The sequence below is a fragment of the Amphibalanus amphitrite genome, unplaced genomic scaffold, assembly GCF_019059575.1.
Source record: "Amphibalanus amphitrite isolate SeventyFive unplaced genomic scaffold, NRLGWU_Aamphi_draft 000314F_arrow, whole genome shotgun sequence".
NCBI classification, from domain to species: Eukaryota; Metazoa; Arthropoda; class Thecostraca; order Balanomorpha; family Balanidae; genus Amphibalanus; species Amphibalanus amphitrite.
In genome coordinates this window covers 353,997-374,779 of record NW_024881809.1, presented here as the reverse complement: position 1 = coordinate 374,779, position 20,783 = coordinate 353,997, and the positions used below count along the sequence as shown (strand labels likewise).

Genomic DNA, 20,783 nt, shown 5'->3' with positions numbered 1-20,783 from the left:
CGCACGAAGCCGCGTTCATAACTATGTACACACAGACTCGTTTGCCTTTCATAGTCCAAGAGTCATGAGGCTAGCTACTATGGCTACTCTGGCTAGGCTTAAGCCCCTTTTTTACAGCACGGGCAAATCTGGCTGGAGGCAACTGCGTTAGCTCGAAGGGGAGAGTATTTAGGAGCGCCGCGGCACGGTAGGCGAATCTACGTTTTCCGGTCTCTAGTCGGGGTCGCGGTAAGTGGAAAAGGTGGTCTTGGCGAGTAGACCTTGCTCGTGTTTGGGAATTTTTGGAAAATAGGGTCGCGATCTCCTCGGGTTCACCTCTCTGGATGGCCTTGTGCGCCGTGATAAGGGTATGGTATTCAGCCATTGTTTTAGGTGCCATCCAGCCGAGTTGGTCCCGGAGATGGGAGACATGATCAAATTTACGGCGACCGAAAATGACTCTAGCGGCAAAGTTAAGAATTTTCTGAATGCGATCGAAGTTCTTTTGGCTACCATTACCAAATACGGAGAGACAGTACTGGATCCGTGACATGACGAGAGCCACCACTAGTGTCTTGGTGACACCGTCGGGGAGGTAGTGGCGGACATGGGAGAGGCCAATTAGGAGACCCGTGCATCGGCGACTGAGCTCGGACACATGCGCGTCCCAGGACAGGGTGCCGTCGAAGATAACGCCCAGGTTGCCCACCTGCTTGCATGGCACTAGTTTGGTGTCGCGAAAAGAAACGGTGAAAGCAGGTATGCTTCTCAAATTTTGCCGACTGCCGAAAACCATGAGCTGAGTTTTAGCAGTGTTTACTTTAAGAGCATTTGCACTGAACCAATGGTCGAGAGACGCCAGTGACGCTTCCAAGCGCGAGATGAGTCCCCTAAGGTCGTTTAAAGGGCCACTCACCAACAATTGAGTATCATCAGCGTACTGGAAGACTGCTGCATCCTCAGAATAAAGTGATAGATCATTGGAAAATACCGTGAAGAGTAAGGGACCGAGTGCCGAGCCTTGAAAGACGCCCATAGAGTTGGGGAGAGGTTGTGATAATACCCGGCGACCGGACTCGTCCTTCAATGACACACTCTGTGTGTGACCCTGGAGATAAGCGGCGAACCAGGATGTCTCTATGCCGTGCATTGCCAATTTAGCGAGCAATAACTCATGGTTGATGACATCAAAACATTTGCTTAAATCAATAAGGCATAGCATAGAGACATCCCCCCTATCGGTGGCGGCCAGGATTTGGTCACTGACGGACAGAAGTGCTGTCTCAGTTGAGTGCCGGGGTCGGAAACCGTGCTGGGTATTGGCCAGAAAATGGTTTTGGGAGAGATAGCGATAGAGCTGTTTGTGAATGACTCGCTCGACCACCTTCATAATGACAGGTACTAAGGAGATAGGTCGAAAATTAGTGGGATCAGATGGGTTTCCAGACTTGAAGATGGGGTGAACTATAGAGTGTTTCCAATGAAAGGGGATATCGGACCTTGAGATGCAAGTGTTAATGATGTGAAGGATAACGTCACCGATAGATGGGAAAGCAGTTTTCAGCATGCGAATGCAGACGCCATCAGACGCACAGGCGGCAGAATTGCGCATATTGAAAACGGTGTGACCGAGTTCACCGAGAGAGATAGGTCTGGGCTTAAATCTACCGGTTACGACACGCGGCAAACGGCCAATTTGCTCAACAACTGGATTTTGGTCACGGATCTCTGTAGCGACGCGGGGACCCACAGAAACGAAAAAAGAATTTAAAACGTCAGCCGATACATCAGGTTGAACACTAGGTCCGTCTTTCTTACCAGCCACAACCGACCTAATACTTTTCCACACCTTGTTGGGACCCCGCCCACTAATCTCTCTGTGAAGTTCGCCGCGTCGGTCTCGTCGCACTGCGGCCCGGACAGTTCGGTTTAAGTCTTTGTAAACCTCCGACTTTCTACCGAACTGCTGTAACGCGGTACGACGTTGATCCATGATTTTAAGTGTGGCGGGGGTAACTGGTGGTGCTGTAGGATTACGGATGGTAATATTCTTTATAGGTGCGTGATCGTCAAAAATCGGCAGAAATTCGGTCAGGAAAGCATCCCACTGGTCACTTACGTTCGTGGCACTAAACACGCCCTCCCAATCGGCAAACATCAGGTCAGAGTTCAGGGCATCGACATCTATACGGTTGATCGAGCGGGATTGAACAACTGTAGGATTTTTTGCGTTGTTTCGGAACGTTAATAGACACACGAAGGAGTTTGTGTGGGCTGAAGTGGCAAAAGGATGCAGAGCAATCACGCACAAGCTCTCTATTTTTAACCATACAGACGTCTAGCAACGAGCCGGAAGTGTACGTTGGAACGGTTACAAGCTGCTCAAGAGAATAATTCGATAAAAAGTCACTGAGGTGTACACGCGCACGAAAACTCTCCTCCTTCAACATATCACAGTTTAAATCGCCACAGATCATAAATGGAATCTTGGGAAAATCAATTAATACACGCTGTAACTGCGTCTCGAGGTCCGAAAAGTCAGCTCGCAGAGCGGCATCGGTCTGTCGGGGCGGCCGGTACACAGAGCAAACAATTAACTGGCGATTTCGTTCGAGCTTGAACAACATCCACCGGGTTTCCAGGAGACTGCCGGGGTGCGGGGATGTGCTCGGTTTGATGGTCACAGTTTTCATATCCGTTTTTGACAGTACGGCGACCCCGCCGTAGCCGCTGCCGTCTGGTCGGTCGACTCGGCTGAGAGAGTAGCCGGGAATCACGAGAAGTCGATTTGGAGTAGAAGGGCGCAGCCAGGTCTCGGCCAGGAGGCAGGCGTCGAAATCGTGACGGTTTAGTTCTTCGGTGAGTTCTAGTAGTTTTGGCTTCAGGCTTTGAATGTTCAAAACGCCGATCAAAAGACCGGTGTTTGCTGTCTTTGTGAGCCGGCGGGTTTCCGAGATGGTGAGTCGGGCCGGTTGGGTGAGGGTTCTGTGACTGGGCTCCTCTGGTGCGCGGGTCGTCGCGCGGTGCTGCCGGCCGGACCCACATACGACACTGATTGATTGGTGTGCGTGAGCTCTGGTACGGCGGATCAGGTGAGACAGACGAGGGGGTAGGCTGACCCTGATCCTCTCGGTGACGTCACTAGTCGCGTCGTCCCAGCTGAGCAGTCTGCGGACTGCCAGCAGCTGTTCCCGGTCATACTTGGTGTTAGTAGAGTAGTACCGGGAAAATCGAGCAGAACTTCCGACTGAGTAGAGGTAGAGTTGATCTGTTTTCACGAATACATACAGTGAAGAAAACCGCAAAACTTGAGTCGGTTGGTCGTAGGCAAGCATCGGAAAGTAGTTTTCAAATATGACTTCGGGCGTTAAATATGACTTCGGGCGTTAGCTGCCCTCTCGCAGACCACGGCTTGACAGAGAGATATGCGAATAATTCTTGGACTTACAGTTCTGGAGAGTGGCCACAAAGATGCAGAAGGAGATTACGAGCACTCCGATGCCAAATTTCACAGCCTGTACACGAAATTTCTCCACAAACGATACGAAAAACTGAGGAGCGCCTGGGGGTCGCCTGTATAGCGCGCGCGCCCAACCTCACCTCGTTTCCTTATTTTCGCCCCTTTTTTACAGTTCTGCGAGAGACAGCTAGACTCAACACTACTCTCAAACGACACCAGCCAGATTCGACCCACTCTCACAGTAAGTTCATTTCACGCTGACCTTCTCAAGGAATAAGATCCCGAATCTCTTCCTTGGAATTATTGAGAGCTATGATGTGCGACGTTTGATACGAATAAGTCCAAGGAACAAATTAAATAAGGAAACTATAAAATAAATAAAAAATAAGGAAATAAGGAAACAGTATCGTGGGTCGATATAATCAACTCCGATGTAGCGTTGACTTCATGGCTTCACTCTTCTTGGCATGAGACTGGAGTGAGGGCGGTCAAAGCCCCTGAACCATCCCACAGGGACCGTAGGACTAGCAGTGAGCCACCACGATGACCCGACGAGAGCCCTGAGGACGATTTGTTCAAATTCGGAGCCTGAGCTGGGTCGTGACATCGGATCCAGTAGCGAGTACCCTATATTCCGACCCGGCCCGTCGATACAAATAATCGATGTATACTGTGCAGTTGGACAACCATGGGGATTTCATCATCAGCTAAATTATTTGAGTGGTTTCAGAGCCGGGCTTGCATGCTGGTTCATTTCATTACTAATGGACAATTGTAGAGGTATTCCAGCGGGACGTTTGTGTGGGTGGGATTCATGAAATACCAGGCAGGTCGATCTGAAATTAATGATGCCCAATGGTGATTCAGGGCCCAATAGTGTCGTTGAACAGAAGGCATTTATTTCCTCCGGAAGAATTGTGGGTCTCTGAGCGCCCTATCTTGCTGGCAAGTGGCACCGCTTTGTTTAAAACTGACTGCTAGTCGCATTACGCAGACGTATGGGTATTCCTAAATAAACGACTATAGTTCTTGATTTAGGAACACCTATAACGTCGGTTTACTATTGTTTTCGTCAATAAGCTGGCAAAAAAGAAATCGAAGAATGATTGACCCAATGACGGTTCCTACAAAATTGGTGATACACAGCTTGATCAGCTTCCACACCAATATATAAGTTAAAGCCCCATACAACTACAACCACGGAGAAAGCTTGCACCCACACTTAGTCTGGTTCAACAACAGCATCGACATTCACAGACCCCAACAAACCCGCCTACGCCCTTTTCTTCCGCGGCGCACGCACGGTTCACTAATCTTCCGGAGGCAATATCTCGCCTCGGCCCCGCAGAACAGTTTGTTTGGTACTGCGCCAGCTGTTGACTGCCGCCTGGGCGAAAAGCTTCCTCTCGCCGCCTCTCCCTAGTTCGCACGCGGCCTGGCGGGGCGACAGCCGACGCGTGACCGAGCCAGTATGCGCGGGTAGACGGAGAGACTTTTACAAGCGGTCGTTTCGCCGGCAGACGCTATCCCCCGACCAGGCCGCGTCTGGTATATGTACACAAACATTATTTAAAATGATCGCAATGACTGGTCTTAACGGGTTGTATTATGATTGAAACAGCCATTCTATTTGGTAAGGGTTTCGTTGCAGTGCTGGAACAACAGCAAAAAAGGAAGTGACGATAAATTTAGCAGTGATGAGAAAATATGAGCCATTTCAACTCGTGTAACGCGACGGTGGGCACATAATAGATGAAATACGTTTACGCAGGGGCCGGAAATGGGAAGGAATGATGATGCGAAAAATCCAACATTTAAAGCAAATCACAAAAACGGTTGATACAACTTAGGGGTAAAATTAATAGCGACTAAACTTTTGCTATGAAAAACATGGTCAAAAGCTTCCATCGCCCTGTCCAAAACACCGCCCTACTCGAGGGACCTTTAGTCGTTGTCCGATGTAGTGCACAGTGCAATGTCGTGTGGAGCCAGCAGCCACCCCAGGCCGCAAACAATGTCACAAGAGAGCCAATTATCGCCACAACACAACAAAACATATCGTACCACAGGCATAGCGGTGCTGTGCTGGCGCAGGCAGGGCGTGGCAAAGTGATGGCCGGGTCGCCACTTATACTAATGTAGACTGTATCTTCAGTGGCTTCAGGGGCGAGGTTCAAGTAGCAATAATACGGGCATCTATTGTGCTTTTTGAGATTGATAATGATTTAAAACCATTGAAAATGGACTGAAGCAGCCGGAGTTATGTAAAAGGCATCTTTAAAAAAGGTAACTTATAAGAAAACCTATCGAAAGAAAGACACTACCGAGTGCCATTGTCAGATCCGGTGGCGGGTTTGATCTGTTTGATGTGCCATTAGCGCCGTTGTCAGAACAGTTACTGCCCCGATGACCGGTAATCAATACTAGTGCCGCCTTCAAAACAGCCGCTCCGCCGCCGAAATGGCCCCGGTCACGGAGAGGTCAGTGCGTGGGCCGCTGTAACACACAATGGTACAATAGGGCGGCACAGGGCGGCGTGGCGGAAATTGGGACATTCTCTGAGAGCAGCTTTGTCTTATTTCGTTTCCTGGCGCGGGAGACGAACTGACACTGTTTCAGCTACTGACACTGGTAGGGTTTACACCTGAGGTGTAGAGAAGATTACCAATAGGTACACAGCCATAGCTTTATTAGATATATTTTACCTACATTCGATTAACCCGCGCCCCAGTGGCGGTCTCAGCCAACTTCGCCCTAGTGGGGGGGGGGGGGGGCATATGTTACCACCCACCTCTAACTCAAAAACTAAGAGGGCTAGAAAGACGCGGTAAAAAGCAGTCGATAGCTTTCAATGCGTACGTTTGAAAGTATCTCAGTCATTTTTCACCTTAGAGCAATATTGGGGTCACCAGAGGTCATCAAAGGTCAAAATTTGCCAATTGTCATGATATTTTTCAGAAAACATGCCGCTATCTCAGGAACTATGGTAGCTAGAAAAACGCATGGAAGAGCAATAGATAGCTTTTGAACTCTTCTTTTCAAAAGGTTTTTTATCAATATTGACCTCAGGTCAACGGTTTAGCCTCCAGAGGGCAAAAACTCCAAAAATAGCTGTTTTTACGAAAAGTGTTTTTCGACAATAACTTTCGACTACAAAAAGCCACGGCATTTCTATTGCCAGAATCGTGTTCCCCTCGCCGAGACGCGTCGAATGAACTATAATTTGACCTTGAAAGGTCAACTTTAAAATTTGACCTCAGGTCAAGGTGACCTGATCAAGGTGACCTTACCGGAAAAGGTCATGCTGCATATCAGTCGATGCGTCTCAACAAGACAAACACAATGAGACCATCCCCAGCGTTCTATCTCTTTCCAATCGCGAGTTATTGGCAAAAAACTGTTTGTAGCCTCAAGTGACCTCGGATGACCTGTCTAGAGGCTATCAGCAAAAATGACACCTTGGTCATCACGAGTGGACTAAATCATTGTGATTCTGAAATATTTGGACTGTTCCGATGCGTACACACGGATCTAGAGGCATTTTCATTTTTCTCCATTGACTTGTAATGGAAAGGTCACGCCACTGACCTGACCTTAGGTCACGGATATAAAAAATCCGAGATATACAAATTGTAGGCGCCCATAACATCATGCAATCCACCAAGTTTAAAACCTTTCTGACAAACACTGCAGGCTGGACATGATTGCAAACTTTTTTTTAGGCTTGGTCAGTTAACTTGACCTGGTGACCTGACCTGACATGACCTGGGGTCAAAAATTTCACACATTGTCAAAAATTGATGTACCAAAAGCTACCCCAAGCGGCGCGGCGCTACGCGCCGCGGTTTTTTATTTATACGCAAAAAACGCGACAGGGTGGTAACATATGCCCCCCCCCCACTGGGGCGAAGGTTAATCTGAATTCAAATGCGCGCTTCATCATTCAACTTCCGGTTGTAGGCTGTTTTCCATAAAGTCTCCCTGCAAAATTCATCTTACCTTTCTCTATAGAAGCGCATTTCCGTTTCAGCTCATCTCCTGGCTCCGCCGATGTTAGGATCTTACAGCCACCAACCTCATCTAGCCTTACGCCTTCCTCTTGTGTGCGAGCCGCGCGAATCGTCAAACTACCGGCTTACGATCCAACTTCATCTCGTGCGGCGATGAGAGACGACGACGACGACTTGGCTCGCCACGCCACACCCAATTGGAGCAGCGAAAACACACTCCAGTACAGAAGACCTCATCGAGAAACTTCCGCGGGCGCTGTGGAGTCTCACCGAGTCCGGCCGGGCAAACTTCGGACGATGATAGAGTACCGCTCAACAAATCCCGTCTGATCGCTCACTTGGGCCTCAGACCATCAAGCTAAGTCGGCTCGATCACACTGCTGGGTGGCGTCGCGTCTCGCATAGTTTCCGAACATTTCCCAGCGACGGCAATCTTCGGCGATTGACTCGGTCCGTCAAAAATGACGCCGCGGCAGCCCTGCGGTGCGCGGGCGTCTTTAATACGCAGGCCATCAGCGAAACCCCCACCCGCCGCCGTAGGAGAGTGGCCATCAGGGGGCAGTTGGCACGTCCCGCCGCCCGGCTTTGATCGCTGGCCGCGGTCGCGCGGCGTCCCCATGGTCATTGATCGGGGACCCGCACCCCTGACCGTGAACCGACCTGACCGTCGTCTCAGACAGGACGGCCCCGAAAAAGGCGCGTCGCCATCGATAGAGTTCTGTTCCACCCAGACGAACCCAATCACGACCAGTGAAACCCATCAGCGGCGACAGGAGCCGATCGACCCGCCATCGGTCTCAGAAACGGGGTGACCGGGGACGGACGGAAACACGGAACGACTGGAGAAAGGAAGGAGAAACGGGGTGACGAGGAGAGGACTAGGAAACGGATCGACTAATAATCGAAGCCTATTAGAGAGAGAAAATATATGAAAAATTGACCTCTCCTCGACATTTAAAATTATTTGAATAGCCAAATATTACTGTATTGATATTTCGACCAACAGGTCTTCTTCAGAATAAGACAGTGTACACAAGTGTACGAGAATACGTTTGTATTCTCGTACACTTGTGTACACTGTCTTATTCTGAAGAAGACCTGTTGGTCGAAATATCAATACAGTAATATTTGGCTATTCAAATAATTTTAAATGTCGAGGAGAGGTCATTTTTTCATATATTTTCTCTAATATTCATAATGTTCCTCGCAAGAGCGCTCCAAAGAATAAGTTCTGAATAAACGAAGCCACTGAATCTCGGGAGGAAACCGGGAGTAGATCGATGATGGCAACTGCGGACAGTGGCTACTTGCTTCATGTGATCTACCAATAGCGAAACCAAACTGTCGGTATGAAAGTAAACTGGCCGTGGTGACACGGAAAGGTGCTCCCTTATAAAACACAACCTGGACAACAGATTGAATCCATGGATAAAGAATCATTCCGTGCACAGTCGCTCGTTACATTTGCTGAGTCCCAAATCACCGGTGGCTTTCATCACCACTCTCACATAGTACCTCGGACTGTGGACAGACGTACGAGCTACGGCACCATTATCCTACACCAGCTTCCGTGCCAAGAACCACACTTAGAGGTCGAACTCTGAGCAGTACAATAGACGGGGAATTCAGCACATGGCCGAGCACTCACATACCTGAGCTGCTCACTACCATACGTCTGACTGACGACCATGCCCCAAGACCTGCACTCCCCGCAGCCCTTCTCTCACCTGACCGTCCGGACAGAGTTTGTAGCCGTTGGTGAGGTCCTGCCCGGTGACTAGCAGGCGGATCAACGTCGAGTCGTTGTTCCGCAACACCTCGTCCACCGCCTCGCCCGTCTGCGTGGCCGTGGTCACCTTCAGCACCGGCTTCTGCTGGAACAGGGGCGAAGGGATGCGGTCAGCAAATGACGCACTGAAGACGGAGGGATGGAGCAACACATAGCGCAGATGACAGGTATAGCAATGCCCGTGATTGATTCATAGTAAATTCATAGTAGGTAAATAGTACGCAGAAGATACATAAAAATTCCCTGTAGATTGGTTACAATGGTTGCCCTATTCAAATATTTGTCAGCAGCAGCCCCGCGTGCTACCTGTACCCACTAGAGTTGCAAAGTTTTCCCTATGGGCTGCTACCGGCACCGCCCCGCCCCACAAAAATTTTCTGGGATACCGGCATGCTACCACGCCCCAAGCAAAAACACCGCCAAATTACCGGCATACTTAAAAACCTGCATTCTTGATTCTGGCTTACCCCTACATGAGATGCCACATTTTGGCAATTTCAGTTACCGCCCCACCCAGCAGCCACCCATTGTCCAACCAAAACTCCAGCAGCCTGATTTTGGCTGAGTTAGCCCCACAAATACCACAATTTTGAAACTCAATTCCAGTTTACAGCTGTTAAAATATCACCTGGAATCAAAGAGGTATTGCCTACAAAAAGCCTACACACATTCATCAAAAAAGCAAGGTCAAAAAGAACTTGAATTACTGAAATGTGTTCCTGAAGACTGCACAGTGAGCAACAATCACATTTACCACAAGCGTTCTTATTTTCCACATTACCCTAAAATGAACTATAGCTAGTCATAAATCACAATATAAAAAAACTACAGATTAAGCCATGTTCCTAACTGAGGAAGCGAGATCAACATCTGCTTTTTCCTATCCGCCATGGCTTGCTGGCTCGTGAGTAAGATACAAATCATGTAAAAATATGTGTTAATAACTCACTTGTCCTGAGAAGTCACCAAATAATATGTATAAAAACGATATAATATCCTCTCCCTTCTCAAACGCAGGAACAAACACAAGGTTATAAAGGATCGAAACATATGCGCCATAACACAGTTTTTAACCAGCTGATTAAAACACTGCAAAAAAAGTTTTAGGACTGCAAACTACTGCCTCGTGAATGATTTTTTTTTGATAAAAATCATCCAACACGATATTAAAATCCAATAAAATCAACACTGTGAGTGTTATTCACTACAAGAAAATCCACTTCTCTTGAGTAATTCAACCAAAAGGGCATATGAATAAATATTACGTCATCAGCTTACATCCTTTTTTTAGGGGACAGAGGATCTTAAAAGTCAATCCTTGGTTGCTTGATCAGCTGATCATATTGCGCCACTTTGTATTCATTTGGTCTGCATGTTGCGTTATCTTGTAAAGATAAGACAAAATGCCAGTTTAATTCATTTTCATTTCATTTTGGGACCGAAGTTAGGCTCAGGGCTTCCTAACACCTGCCTTTTCAGCTGGATTTTCAGTGTCAAATTCTTTGTAGAGTATCTCAGACCACATCTCAGGACTCAAGGCCAGTTTCCAAACAATGTGTTTTGTGTTGTTTTGATTCTGCATTTTGCCTAGGGAATGTTGCCATCAACATTAATTTATTTTATTGCATTATACCTATTACCTACCATTAGACTTACTAATTGGTTGTGCTTTTGCAACATGAATGAGTATTCTTCCTTTGATAGACCACAGTACCTAGATTCTTGACAATTCTTATTAGAGCCAAACCTGTGAAATGCTGAGGTTCATGTGTACAATTACCCTTAGCAATGGAACTTCTACCACAAAATGTATTTTGCAGTGGCTAAGATTGCTGTTATTACAATTCAATAGCCTCTTAGTGTCCAAAGTTTGAATCATTTGCTGATAATTTTTTTTTTTTTTTGGTGCAAAATCAAAAATACCGGCATGCTACCGGCAGAATATGCCAAATACCACGAAAAAACCTGCGGTAGTGAAAAATTACCGGCATGCCGGCAGTGCGGTAGGGAAATTTTGCAACTCTAGTACCCACGTTAGTGAGCGGCTTCGGCCGTCGAGCCATGCGGCACAGCATACCTACAGGCGTCTGCTACTAGTGGCACCTAGCGGCCGGTTGGTAAGTTCAAGTGCGCGGTATGGGAGGCGCTGTATCAGCCGTCATAGTTCGTACGTAGATGACCAAATTACTTCATAAATGAAAAGACAAAAATGTTTGAGATGGATTACGATGATGAATGTAAGTAACATATCCACATTTCATAGTTTATCTACTAACGAAAACTTAGAACGATTGGATAACGAAATGGGCAAGAAGACGGGCATTCGGCGAACATCGGCAGAGCTAATAATTAATTCCTTACAACATTTCGCCAGAACGTCTTGATCCAACATTGAGCTGATATTCCTCGAGCCAGACAAAGTGGAACCAGCACCAACAGAGAACAGTTATAGTTTGAACCACTCAATAATGTAAATGGGAGCATGAATTCCATGAAATTATTAAATGCCTGCAAATCGCTTGAAATATTTGCCGACATAAGCTAGCCAGGTCATTAGTTTTCAAATATATTTGTCAATGAAGCTAAATAAATCCACATCAAATTCCAAACTGTATTATTGAGGAGGTCCTCCAAGTCATGTCCAGGAGCTCTCCCAATAGCGAAAATAACCAACAGTAAAAAAAAAAACTATCGTTGCTGTAGATTGTATAACGTATACAACAGTTGTCTTGTCTTGAATACTGCATACAGTGCCGGCTTTCAGTTCCCTCTCTTGTTATTTCCCAGGACGCCAGCACATGTGTTATTTATTCTGAACTGGAAAAGACCACGGCTTTTAGATCAACGGCCACCAAAAGAGCCTCCACGGACCATGAATTACACCAAAAGCAGTGCTACAGACATTGTTCTCTTAGATATCAGGAACATTTTCCGAGTCGCGGGCATAGGGCTTCATAGTTTCTCCGAATAGCGAGCCAAATCAGTCAGCTGACGGCATTCCCCATATTTAGCAGTGTAATACATTCCGCTAGTGGGCTCGACTTCTAGGGTCTTCGCATAGTCGGGCGATTCTTCAGTTCACAGGCTCCTGTTGGATGCCGTTGTGAGAATAGGCCATGCCTGTTCAAGTCAAGGTAGTCATCATTCCTCTTTTTGAAGACATGACCATTGATCATAGTTTGAAAAAGCGCGGAATAAATCAGAAGCATCTCTTTTCAGTCACGTCACGGCACTCAGCATTGAAGACAGAGTCAAACTGTTACCGATCAACCCACACAGACTCTACCGGCAATACCACGGCAGCCCAGCTAGCATGGGTGGAGCTTTTCCAGGGAAGTTGGTGGGGCAAAAAGTCGTCAAACCCACAATGTCCGATTATAAAGTTGAATGAAATGCCACACTGAATCAATTCCTATCATTACAGACATATTATTTTGTATTAAACAGACATTTCAAAGCTCTTCGATGCGAAAAAGATTAATTTGCAAAGCAACAGAGTCTTAGAAATCACCTAAAGTTGGTGGGGCAAAACGCTCATTGGTGGGGCAAAATACAAAGTTGGTGGGGCAGCCGCCCCACCAACTGTATAGGAAGCTTCGCCCCTGCCAGCTAGTGAAGCGCCGTTCCCACCGCACTGTCGGCATTTGCAGCAGTCGTGGGCGGCTGCATTCCACGGCTCTGGTGATCAATACTGGGGGATCAACCGAACACAACACGTGCCGCGCCGCGCTGGAATGCTGCCGAGGCGTCCGATTACCACCGGACCGTACCGAACAAATCGGTCGACGATGTTCGGCCCGTCCGTCGTAGTACACAGCCGAGTCCGCAGAGGCCTAGTGTAATGTTGCCTGACACTGGTCTAGCTGAATTCTAGCCAGGTATCTATGTACAGCCAGCCTATAGTCTCGAAAACCACTTCAGTCCAGTTCAGTTATGCACACACAGACCAATGTCAATCCAGGCCGAACTGGTATGTGGCTCCATTCCAAACCATGACCTGGACAACAGAATGCCGCCCTTATCAGCAAACAGCTCCTATTTCGAATAGTCCAAACAAACCTATTTCACCTGACGGTAGAGCACTGTGGTCTGACAGAAGCCTGTGGAATCCTGAGGATCAGTCGATCGAGTCCAGCAAAGCCCACAGTAACAATGCGCGATATCCTGGCATCGTACAGCAAAGTGGATAGAGCACAACGAGAAAGAACACCTACGGAAGCAAGAAAGACATCACACGAAGCAACACTAGGGAATGCCTAAATTTGTGCGTAAGCAAGGCCATTATAAGGGGGGTGAGAATTTAGCAGCGACTATCAGAGGTCGGCTCACACCCGCCCAAACCGGCCACATACCGTCTCAGCTCGACCTTGCCTGGCCACGTCCACTTCCAAATGTCCTCCGATATCCAATCTCCGTCCCATCCATGGTCACATTTCCACGTGGTCTCGGCTGGCCGTGCTTCCGGTCAAGGCGGCGGAACGGCCGGCGCGTCCGTCCGTCTACTGACAACTGGATCAATACTGGTCATAAAACTCCCCGACGGCCCTTCCAGCTCAAATCGATACCCCGGCGCTAAAAACGGGCATCTTGAGAGGAGCGGGGAGCATCTCCGCCCTGGACTGGTGCCAGTCTCTCAGTGAGGGCGCCACAAGGCCACGGGATCGACCTCCAGGACTGGGACAGACCAGTGCCAGGCGCAATCGACTCGGCCGACCCGGACACAAAAGGCGACTGGACCCCGAGCCACGGAAGGATCTGCCTATCCCCACCGTAGTGTCGCCACATTGTTGTCTGTCGTCGCATTTGTGATAAACGTTGCAGTGGTAGAAAAATGATGGTAGACATTACAGTGGTAGAAGAAGCGGAGGGAGATATGAATTATACAATCAAACCACCTCTTTGCCGTCGCCACAGCCTCCGTCCGCCGTCTCCAAAAGGACCTGCGTGGAACGGCTCCACGCCCGGGGCGGCAGCAGCTCTCCGGCGCGTCTACGGCCCGTTTGTTCGCCGGCTAATCTCCCAATCCCAGCGACTGTACTCGAGCTGGGCCAGCCAGAACGATGGAGAGGCCGCCCGCCGCGCCGGCCAGAGACAAAAAATCCGCATCCGGAAGAGGGCGGAAAGAGAGAAAACGAGAAGCGAGGGACGGAATTGCATCAGCTGATGGACAGACAGAAAAACGCCACATCAACACAGCCGCACAAAAAGCTTTCATGCATCATGTTTACCGGGCGTGCCTTTGACGGTATATGAAGGAGCCGCAAGGCATATGGCAGAACGGAAGCACGCCTGACAATGCTACCGACGGCTATCCACGACGGCCATCACGCTAATTGACTGCGACCACAGCGACACAAAGTGACGCTGCAGCGGCTAACGGCATTTCGGCCAGAGTCACTGCCGGGGTGAGGTCGTGGGAGTGGGAGAGGGAAGAGGGAGAGAATCAGTCTCCTTTTCAGTCTAACACTGCAGCCGCGGCAGCCGGATGCAGCTCCGGCCCGTCGGAACCGGTGACAATCTCGGCAGACAGCAGTGGCTCGTCTCCAGCGCCGTTCTGGCATCATTCCGCGCCTCTGCCGTTTCCGTTCCGTCGCCTCCATCCGCCACTTCGCTGCCGGTTCGCCGGCTCCTCTGTGTGACTCGTCAGACCCGCCTCCGGCCCCCGCCCGGGCACCATCAATAATGGGGCGCCATCAATCGATAACCAACAGGTGTAAAGTTATCCTCCCCCGCCCTAGACCCCCTGTCTCCCTCTCCTCGGCCTCGGCCCGACCGCTCTCTGCGAGTGGTCCGCATAGCAACCCACTCGTTCTCGCGTTCCTGGCATCGCGTCTCGCCTCGTCAAGGTCGCCCTTCTGTCACCGTTCTAACCCATCCACTCTCTTATTGATATCGTCCTCCATCGGGAAGAGCCAACTGGCAGAACGACGCGATGAGGCATACAAAGGACGCGTCCTTACATAACCACCGAACAGTCAAATCAAGTAGGTCGGAATCCCCAGAAAGAATCAGGAAATAACGCAACGTGCTCCGGAACGTGATGTCGTAACATTGCATGTTACGACTGCATGTTACGACGCCGTCTTCATGTTCAGAGCTTGCACCGTCTGTGTAGATGTAATGAGGGATGACTGAAGCTATGCACATTACACCTCATTTCAAGCTCTGTCCCATAAAACCCGAGTATGAGCTTGTCACTTCATGTGTGGTAGGCAATGCAATGGAATTAATTTTTCCGCAAAAAAAAAGAATATCTAAAATATCGTACTTCAATTTCGAAGCCTGCGTCACTAGTTTTCAGCTGTTCAAGCTCATGGCTTGGCAGTGAATCGCTACCACTGTGCCTTACTTTCAGCCTTCACTAGCACATCAGGTCCACTGAGCACGTCTCACTGATTGCCTGAGCACACACAGCACTTAGTGTCACTACCTCTGACCGCAGAAAGTACCGCTGTGACGGCCGACCCGTGGTACGTTCAGCTCTGCCGGTCACGGATGGTCACGGAACAACAGTCCCGCTCACACAAACCCATCGCCGGAGGCAAAACAGCCACGGTGAGGTGCGGGCCACAGACGAGGGGCTACACTGCGTGATAAATAAACACGCACCTGTCGACACGCGTCGTTCAGCGGTGTCGGCTCACAAGCCAAGAACGCACAGTGTGTAGTGGGTGTAGGGCGACGTGAGTCAGAAAACAAGTCAACACGAGGGGAATCGTGGCCAAAGGAGTGTCATATTACACAGAGGAGAGGAGTGTAGCTGATGCATTCGAACATGTGCGCCGAGCCGCAGCGCCAGGACTAGTGCTAGGATTATATACCGACCAATAACCCCCACACGACATCACAAACTTTCGGAGGCATCGGACATTGTCTGCAGTGAGACAAAGGTCCCTTTCGTGAAGCGCCTCCATTTAGCCCGTCCTCACGCGAGTTCAGTGTAGATCGAAACTCGAACAGCCATCGGCACACCTCCCTCGCAAAGCGCTCGCAGCTCTGCTAACAAAATCAGTCGCGCTGATTGCTTTATGTAAATTCGGAGGCAGTTGTTCAGGACAACTAAAACAACCCACTGTGTGGAAAATTCTAAGGCTATCTGGGTCACGAAATCGCTCGTGCACGCACGACACACAGCTCATCGGTCTTCTGAACCGAATCCAATAACGGTCGTCTGAGGATCGACTAGGTCGCCGCTCAAAATTGGCCGTACGTCTTTCCGGGCCACATTTTCTGACAGGACAGCCACCCATTACCCATCCCGACCCACGCCTCAGTGGTGCACCGAAATCAATGTCACGATCCACGTTCACGAGGGCTGCTTCCAGCCACCACGCGATAGTCCCAAAACGCATATCACGTTCCCCTAATTGCATCCGGATCTTGGTAGAGACAGAGCCAGACACTCGTCATGTTTTCTCCCTGTATGAGATTGGACGGCAGCCGTCTTTCACTGTCGCCTTCCCCAGTCGTTGCATGATTTGGACTGGCGAGTCAGCATTGCCGGTGCTGAGCTCAGCAGGGGCAGCGCTGGGCTCAGCAGGGGCGGAGCTGATCTCAGTCAGCTGAGCAGCTGTTAGGTGTATCAGCTGACTGATGACGGCCGATCACCCTACCGCAGGCGAATCGACCCTGGTCTCTGGCGAGCTCATTGTACAGGTGAGCACGATGATGGTCGTACGAAGGGTGACAGGGTTCACAATTGCAAATGCAATGTCAAATAATGTGCACCGAGGCGAAGTGTACACTGATGCCATGACAATTCTACATTTCGATTAGGTTGATGTTTCTGCAAAGTCGCCACGATCGCTGATGACATCGAAAATCAAACACATTTCTACACGGATCTTTCCAAGGCTCTAAGCACGGTGCACAACAACAACTTCCAACAAACACCCACACCCCTCCTCGCAGCGTTCAATTTTCATCCAACCCATCCCTTTCCATCCACTACTTCGCGGACGATGCATTCCATCCAAGCGGCGCGGCTCATCTCCTCCTAACGGTATTGCCGGGCGGCTGACGGCGAATTGGCCGTCACCCCGGCCTGTGGGTTCGCAGGCCGGGACAAACAAACACATCAGCAGATGATGAGCGCCGCTCACGGCCCGCCGACAGCCCGACAGGCGTCCCTCAGCTGTTTGTGTTTGTAGTCTGACGCCTCGGATTAGGCAGGGTGACGGGCCGGGCACCACTGGTGATCGGTGAACGTTAGGAGAATAAGATTAGGAGCGGATCTAACATTAGTAGAGGAGGATGTCATCAATCGCATTCCATCTCCTGAAGATGCGACACGATGGGACGAAAACAAACAAATATAATTGAAATAGAAAAGTGCGAACGATTAGTCCGCTCTGAAGCTGTGTGGATTGGCCCCAGACCGGTGTTATTTACAGAAATGTCTGATCCCGGAGACCGGTGACGTTCTCTGGGGACCAGTCCTTGCCAGGGACGGGGTCCAAACACCACAGCAGACTACAATTCGGTGATCAGACGGACCCAGCCGCCTCTGCAGTCCGGTCAGGGCTCCCGGCAACAGTTGCTAGGTCGGTAACGGCCGTCACCGGTCCAAAACAGTAGAAGACAAATGAAATTAAGCTCGAAATAGTATATAATCTATTTAGTTTGACCTGTAATATTTTCTTTTTCCATGAAAAATGACGCTTGAAATAAAAACATGAAAAATGTCAGCATACATTGTTGAAACATTTAGCAAAAGCGAGATTTTTGAACCATCAACGTTGGGTGGATCTTCAAGGCTTCCAAGTACGCGCCTGTGGTGTTAGGATCAATAGACGTCACATTCTCGGAATGGGCTTACCATCCATTGAAGTACTTAGTCCTGTTGTGAAGCACCTTGTCATGGACAGGATGATTCCTAGAGCAACATAAAGCTCCTTATGTGTGCACTTCTATCATGCAGCATGTAGGCCATCCTTGAGTTTCATCATGGTGCCACCTACAAGGTAACAATCTTTGCCCGGTTGCATCATTCTCCTTCCACGTGTTCCGCGTGGCGTGCTGTCATTTCTGGCGAATCATGGCGCCACCGTAATCCACCCTCCAGCACCCCATCCAGACCTCCGACGCGCCCATGCCTGGCGGACTCCGAATCAGGACGAAGGCACAGACAGACCACAGACACCAGCCAGACGGTTAAACACTACCTCAGCTACGTCCGGCGATCAGAGGAAAAAAAACAGCAAAGCATGCTGAAATAAAGTGGAGCCCGTTTGTGCAGCAACTGTGTATGCCCGGTGGTGTGAAGGGACGGATATGCCAGTTACCCATATGCCCAGTCATTCGAGCAGCCAGTTGGTTTGCCAGACAACCAAACAGCCAACCCACCAGCGCTGAGGAAGCCAGTCAGCCAGCCACATCCAGCCACTCTGCATTCCATCTTCCATCTCTGGCCCTCCGCCGGCCTTTCGAGGCATCAGACCGGCTTCAATCAGCTGCACCGCCTCGCGTCGGTGTCGATTCGGCGGACGACAGCTCGCAGTTCGCACCAGGCCCATTCAAGATATCGTCGTCCGCCTCACTGCCCCGTCACAGCCGAGGACAGTCACTTGGCGAGGGCTGACGGTAAGGTTGGAGATTGCGGGGAGGCGGGCAGGGCTGAGAAAAGGGCTGAAGGCAGCGGTGGCTGTGGCTACAACAAAGAGTGGGAACGAAATAAGCAAAGTTGAGAATCAAAAGAGAAGCAGGCAGTGGTAGGAAAACAGTGAACTCGAGAACGAGGGAAAACGCCAAGAGAGGAAGAGAGTTAGATAGACGGAGGCAGGCAGAAGAAGCGAAAGGCATCGTAAGCTAATTAGCCAAATGTGGTCGAATTGTGTAAGGGAACATAAAAGTAAGCTACTGGCAACAAATAATGCAATGAAAGACGTTCTACAAAACGAATTAGAGGAATGAGTTTCGGCTAATACTCACTGGGGCGTGACCGCGGTTCAGCGGAATTAAGCTCATTTCCCGATTCGTTTTGTCAGCGCTGCGGTCCAATTTCGCTACAATACATCCTCCACCGCTGTCGACTGTTGCATTTCGATGCATCAGCATTCTGGCCGGCGGCCGGCCCAGACCAATATTACATTGGACGGGGTGCCGTGGCGCAGAAAAACAGATCGTCGTTCCAGCCAGATGGCGCGCCACGCAGGGTCCACGCAGCCAGGCCACCGGATCCCGAACAGCACACAAAAACCACGCGTGGCGGGGTCCCGGCTGGCGACCCCCCCCCCCTCCACCACCCCTAGCTTCCTCGGTCCCTCCCCTCCCTCCGTGGCCTCATTTCACAGAGCCCGTCATTGCTATGCACGATCGCATTTCCGAGAGGGGCGTCGCTGCTTCATTGCCAGAGAGCGGCCCACGTCCCACCCAATGACCGGCGCCGTGGCCAGACGGGCGGCGGATCCCCAATCTATGGCGCTGGGGGACCATTGCGGCGAAATTGGCGCAATGCCGCCGCGGGGCCGGGGAGGTGTCACTGCCGTCAGCCGCTCCGCCCCCGCGGGTAGCTCTGTCGTCTCACGGCAGTCCGGGAGGTGATAGTTAGGTCTGTCCGTCGGAACTCGGGGGCGAGGAAACGTGCCGCCCTCCGTGATAAGACGACAGCCGGCCGAGACGAATGAGGCGCGAGATAAGATCCAACATGAAAAAAAAAAACAGGAGCCTGGCTTTACATCCTTATAGAGCGAGAATAGCTTCACAAATGGAAACACATCTGTGAAAGGCGTCGTCATGTAAGGCCCATCTAACAGGCATCCAGCAACAGAGGCTAAAGCTGTCTGAAAAAGCCACCCCATCTGCTGTAACATCTTCAAATAGGCCTGCAACAACTGTCAAATGAAGGAGATTGCCTCTTTCCAACATCGTCAAAACGTCAAGACCGAATGGCTGAACAGCAGCGGAAGGGGAAAAAGTTTGATGAGCTTCTGATTGAAATTGATCAGACTTCGACGAATATCATGCCCGGCTTTGTCATTGCCACCAAGTCCAAAATGCACTGCAATAAAAAAGTCCTTTTATCTTGGGGTCAAACCATCACTTTAGTTTATCCATTGTCCACTGTTTGTAACGAAATTCCACAAACATTACCATCCACCTTATAACATCACATTTTCTAGCAGATTTTTTGCCTGACATTACAAACTTTTAGAATGGTGAAAGTGGCCAACGTCAGCAGTTAGCAAAGTTTACCACCTACACCACTTTTTCGGCCACGGATGACGTATGGGAGATGAGCGTTGCTTACGAATGGATCCAATACTCTGATGGCTTTGGCCTGCTCAGAGGATCTTCCCTCAACTTTTCCCTTCGCCTTAGTCTGCGAGGAGCTGAGCCAGCCTGCAGTCTCTCCAAGACGCATTCCTGGTGTATCCTAAGCGCATTATCAGGCCTCTAATGCCAATTAAACGCAGAATGCACGCATCAATGCACCTTCTGAGAATGTCACTCAGCCTTGCTGCTAACATACGAATAATCAACAGGTCAGCGAAAATAACATTTGACCAATTGTCCAAGTGGCAGATTACGGGATTACGTTTATCAA

The 20,783-nt window shown here is 49.7% G+C and overlaps 1 protein-coding gene across 10 annotated transcripts in view; it reads right to left on the bottom strand.

Annotated features, from left to right (window-relative positions):
* LOC122388245 (bromodomain-containing protein DDB_G0280777-like) overlaps window positions 1-20,783 on the bottom strand; it is a 115,228-nt gene that overhangs the window by 2,113 nt on the left and 92,332 nt on the right. For 5 of the 10 annotated variants that reach the window (XM_043379138.1, XM_043379132.1, XM_043379139.1 and 2 more), the window contains one exon: window positions 9,177-9,320. In XM_043379138.1, coding sequence (XP_043235073.1) covers window positions 9,177-9,320 — 144 coding nt within the window. Of the gene's footprint in view, window positions 1-9,176; window positions 9,324-20,783 lie in introns of all 10 variants that reach the window. The other 5 variants (XM_043379133.1, XM_043379131.1, XM_043379134.1 and 2 more) reach the window with 1 other exon arrangement.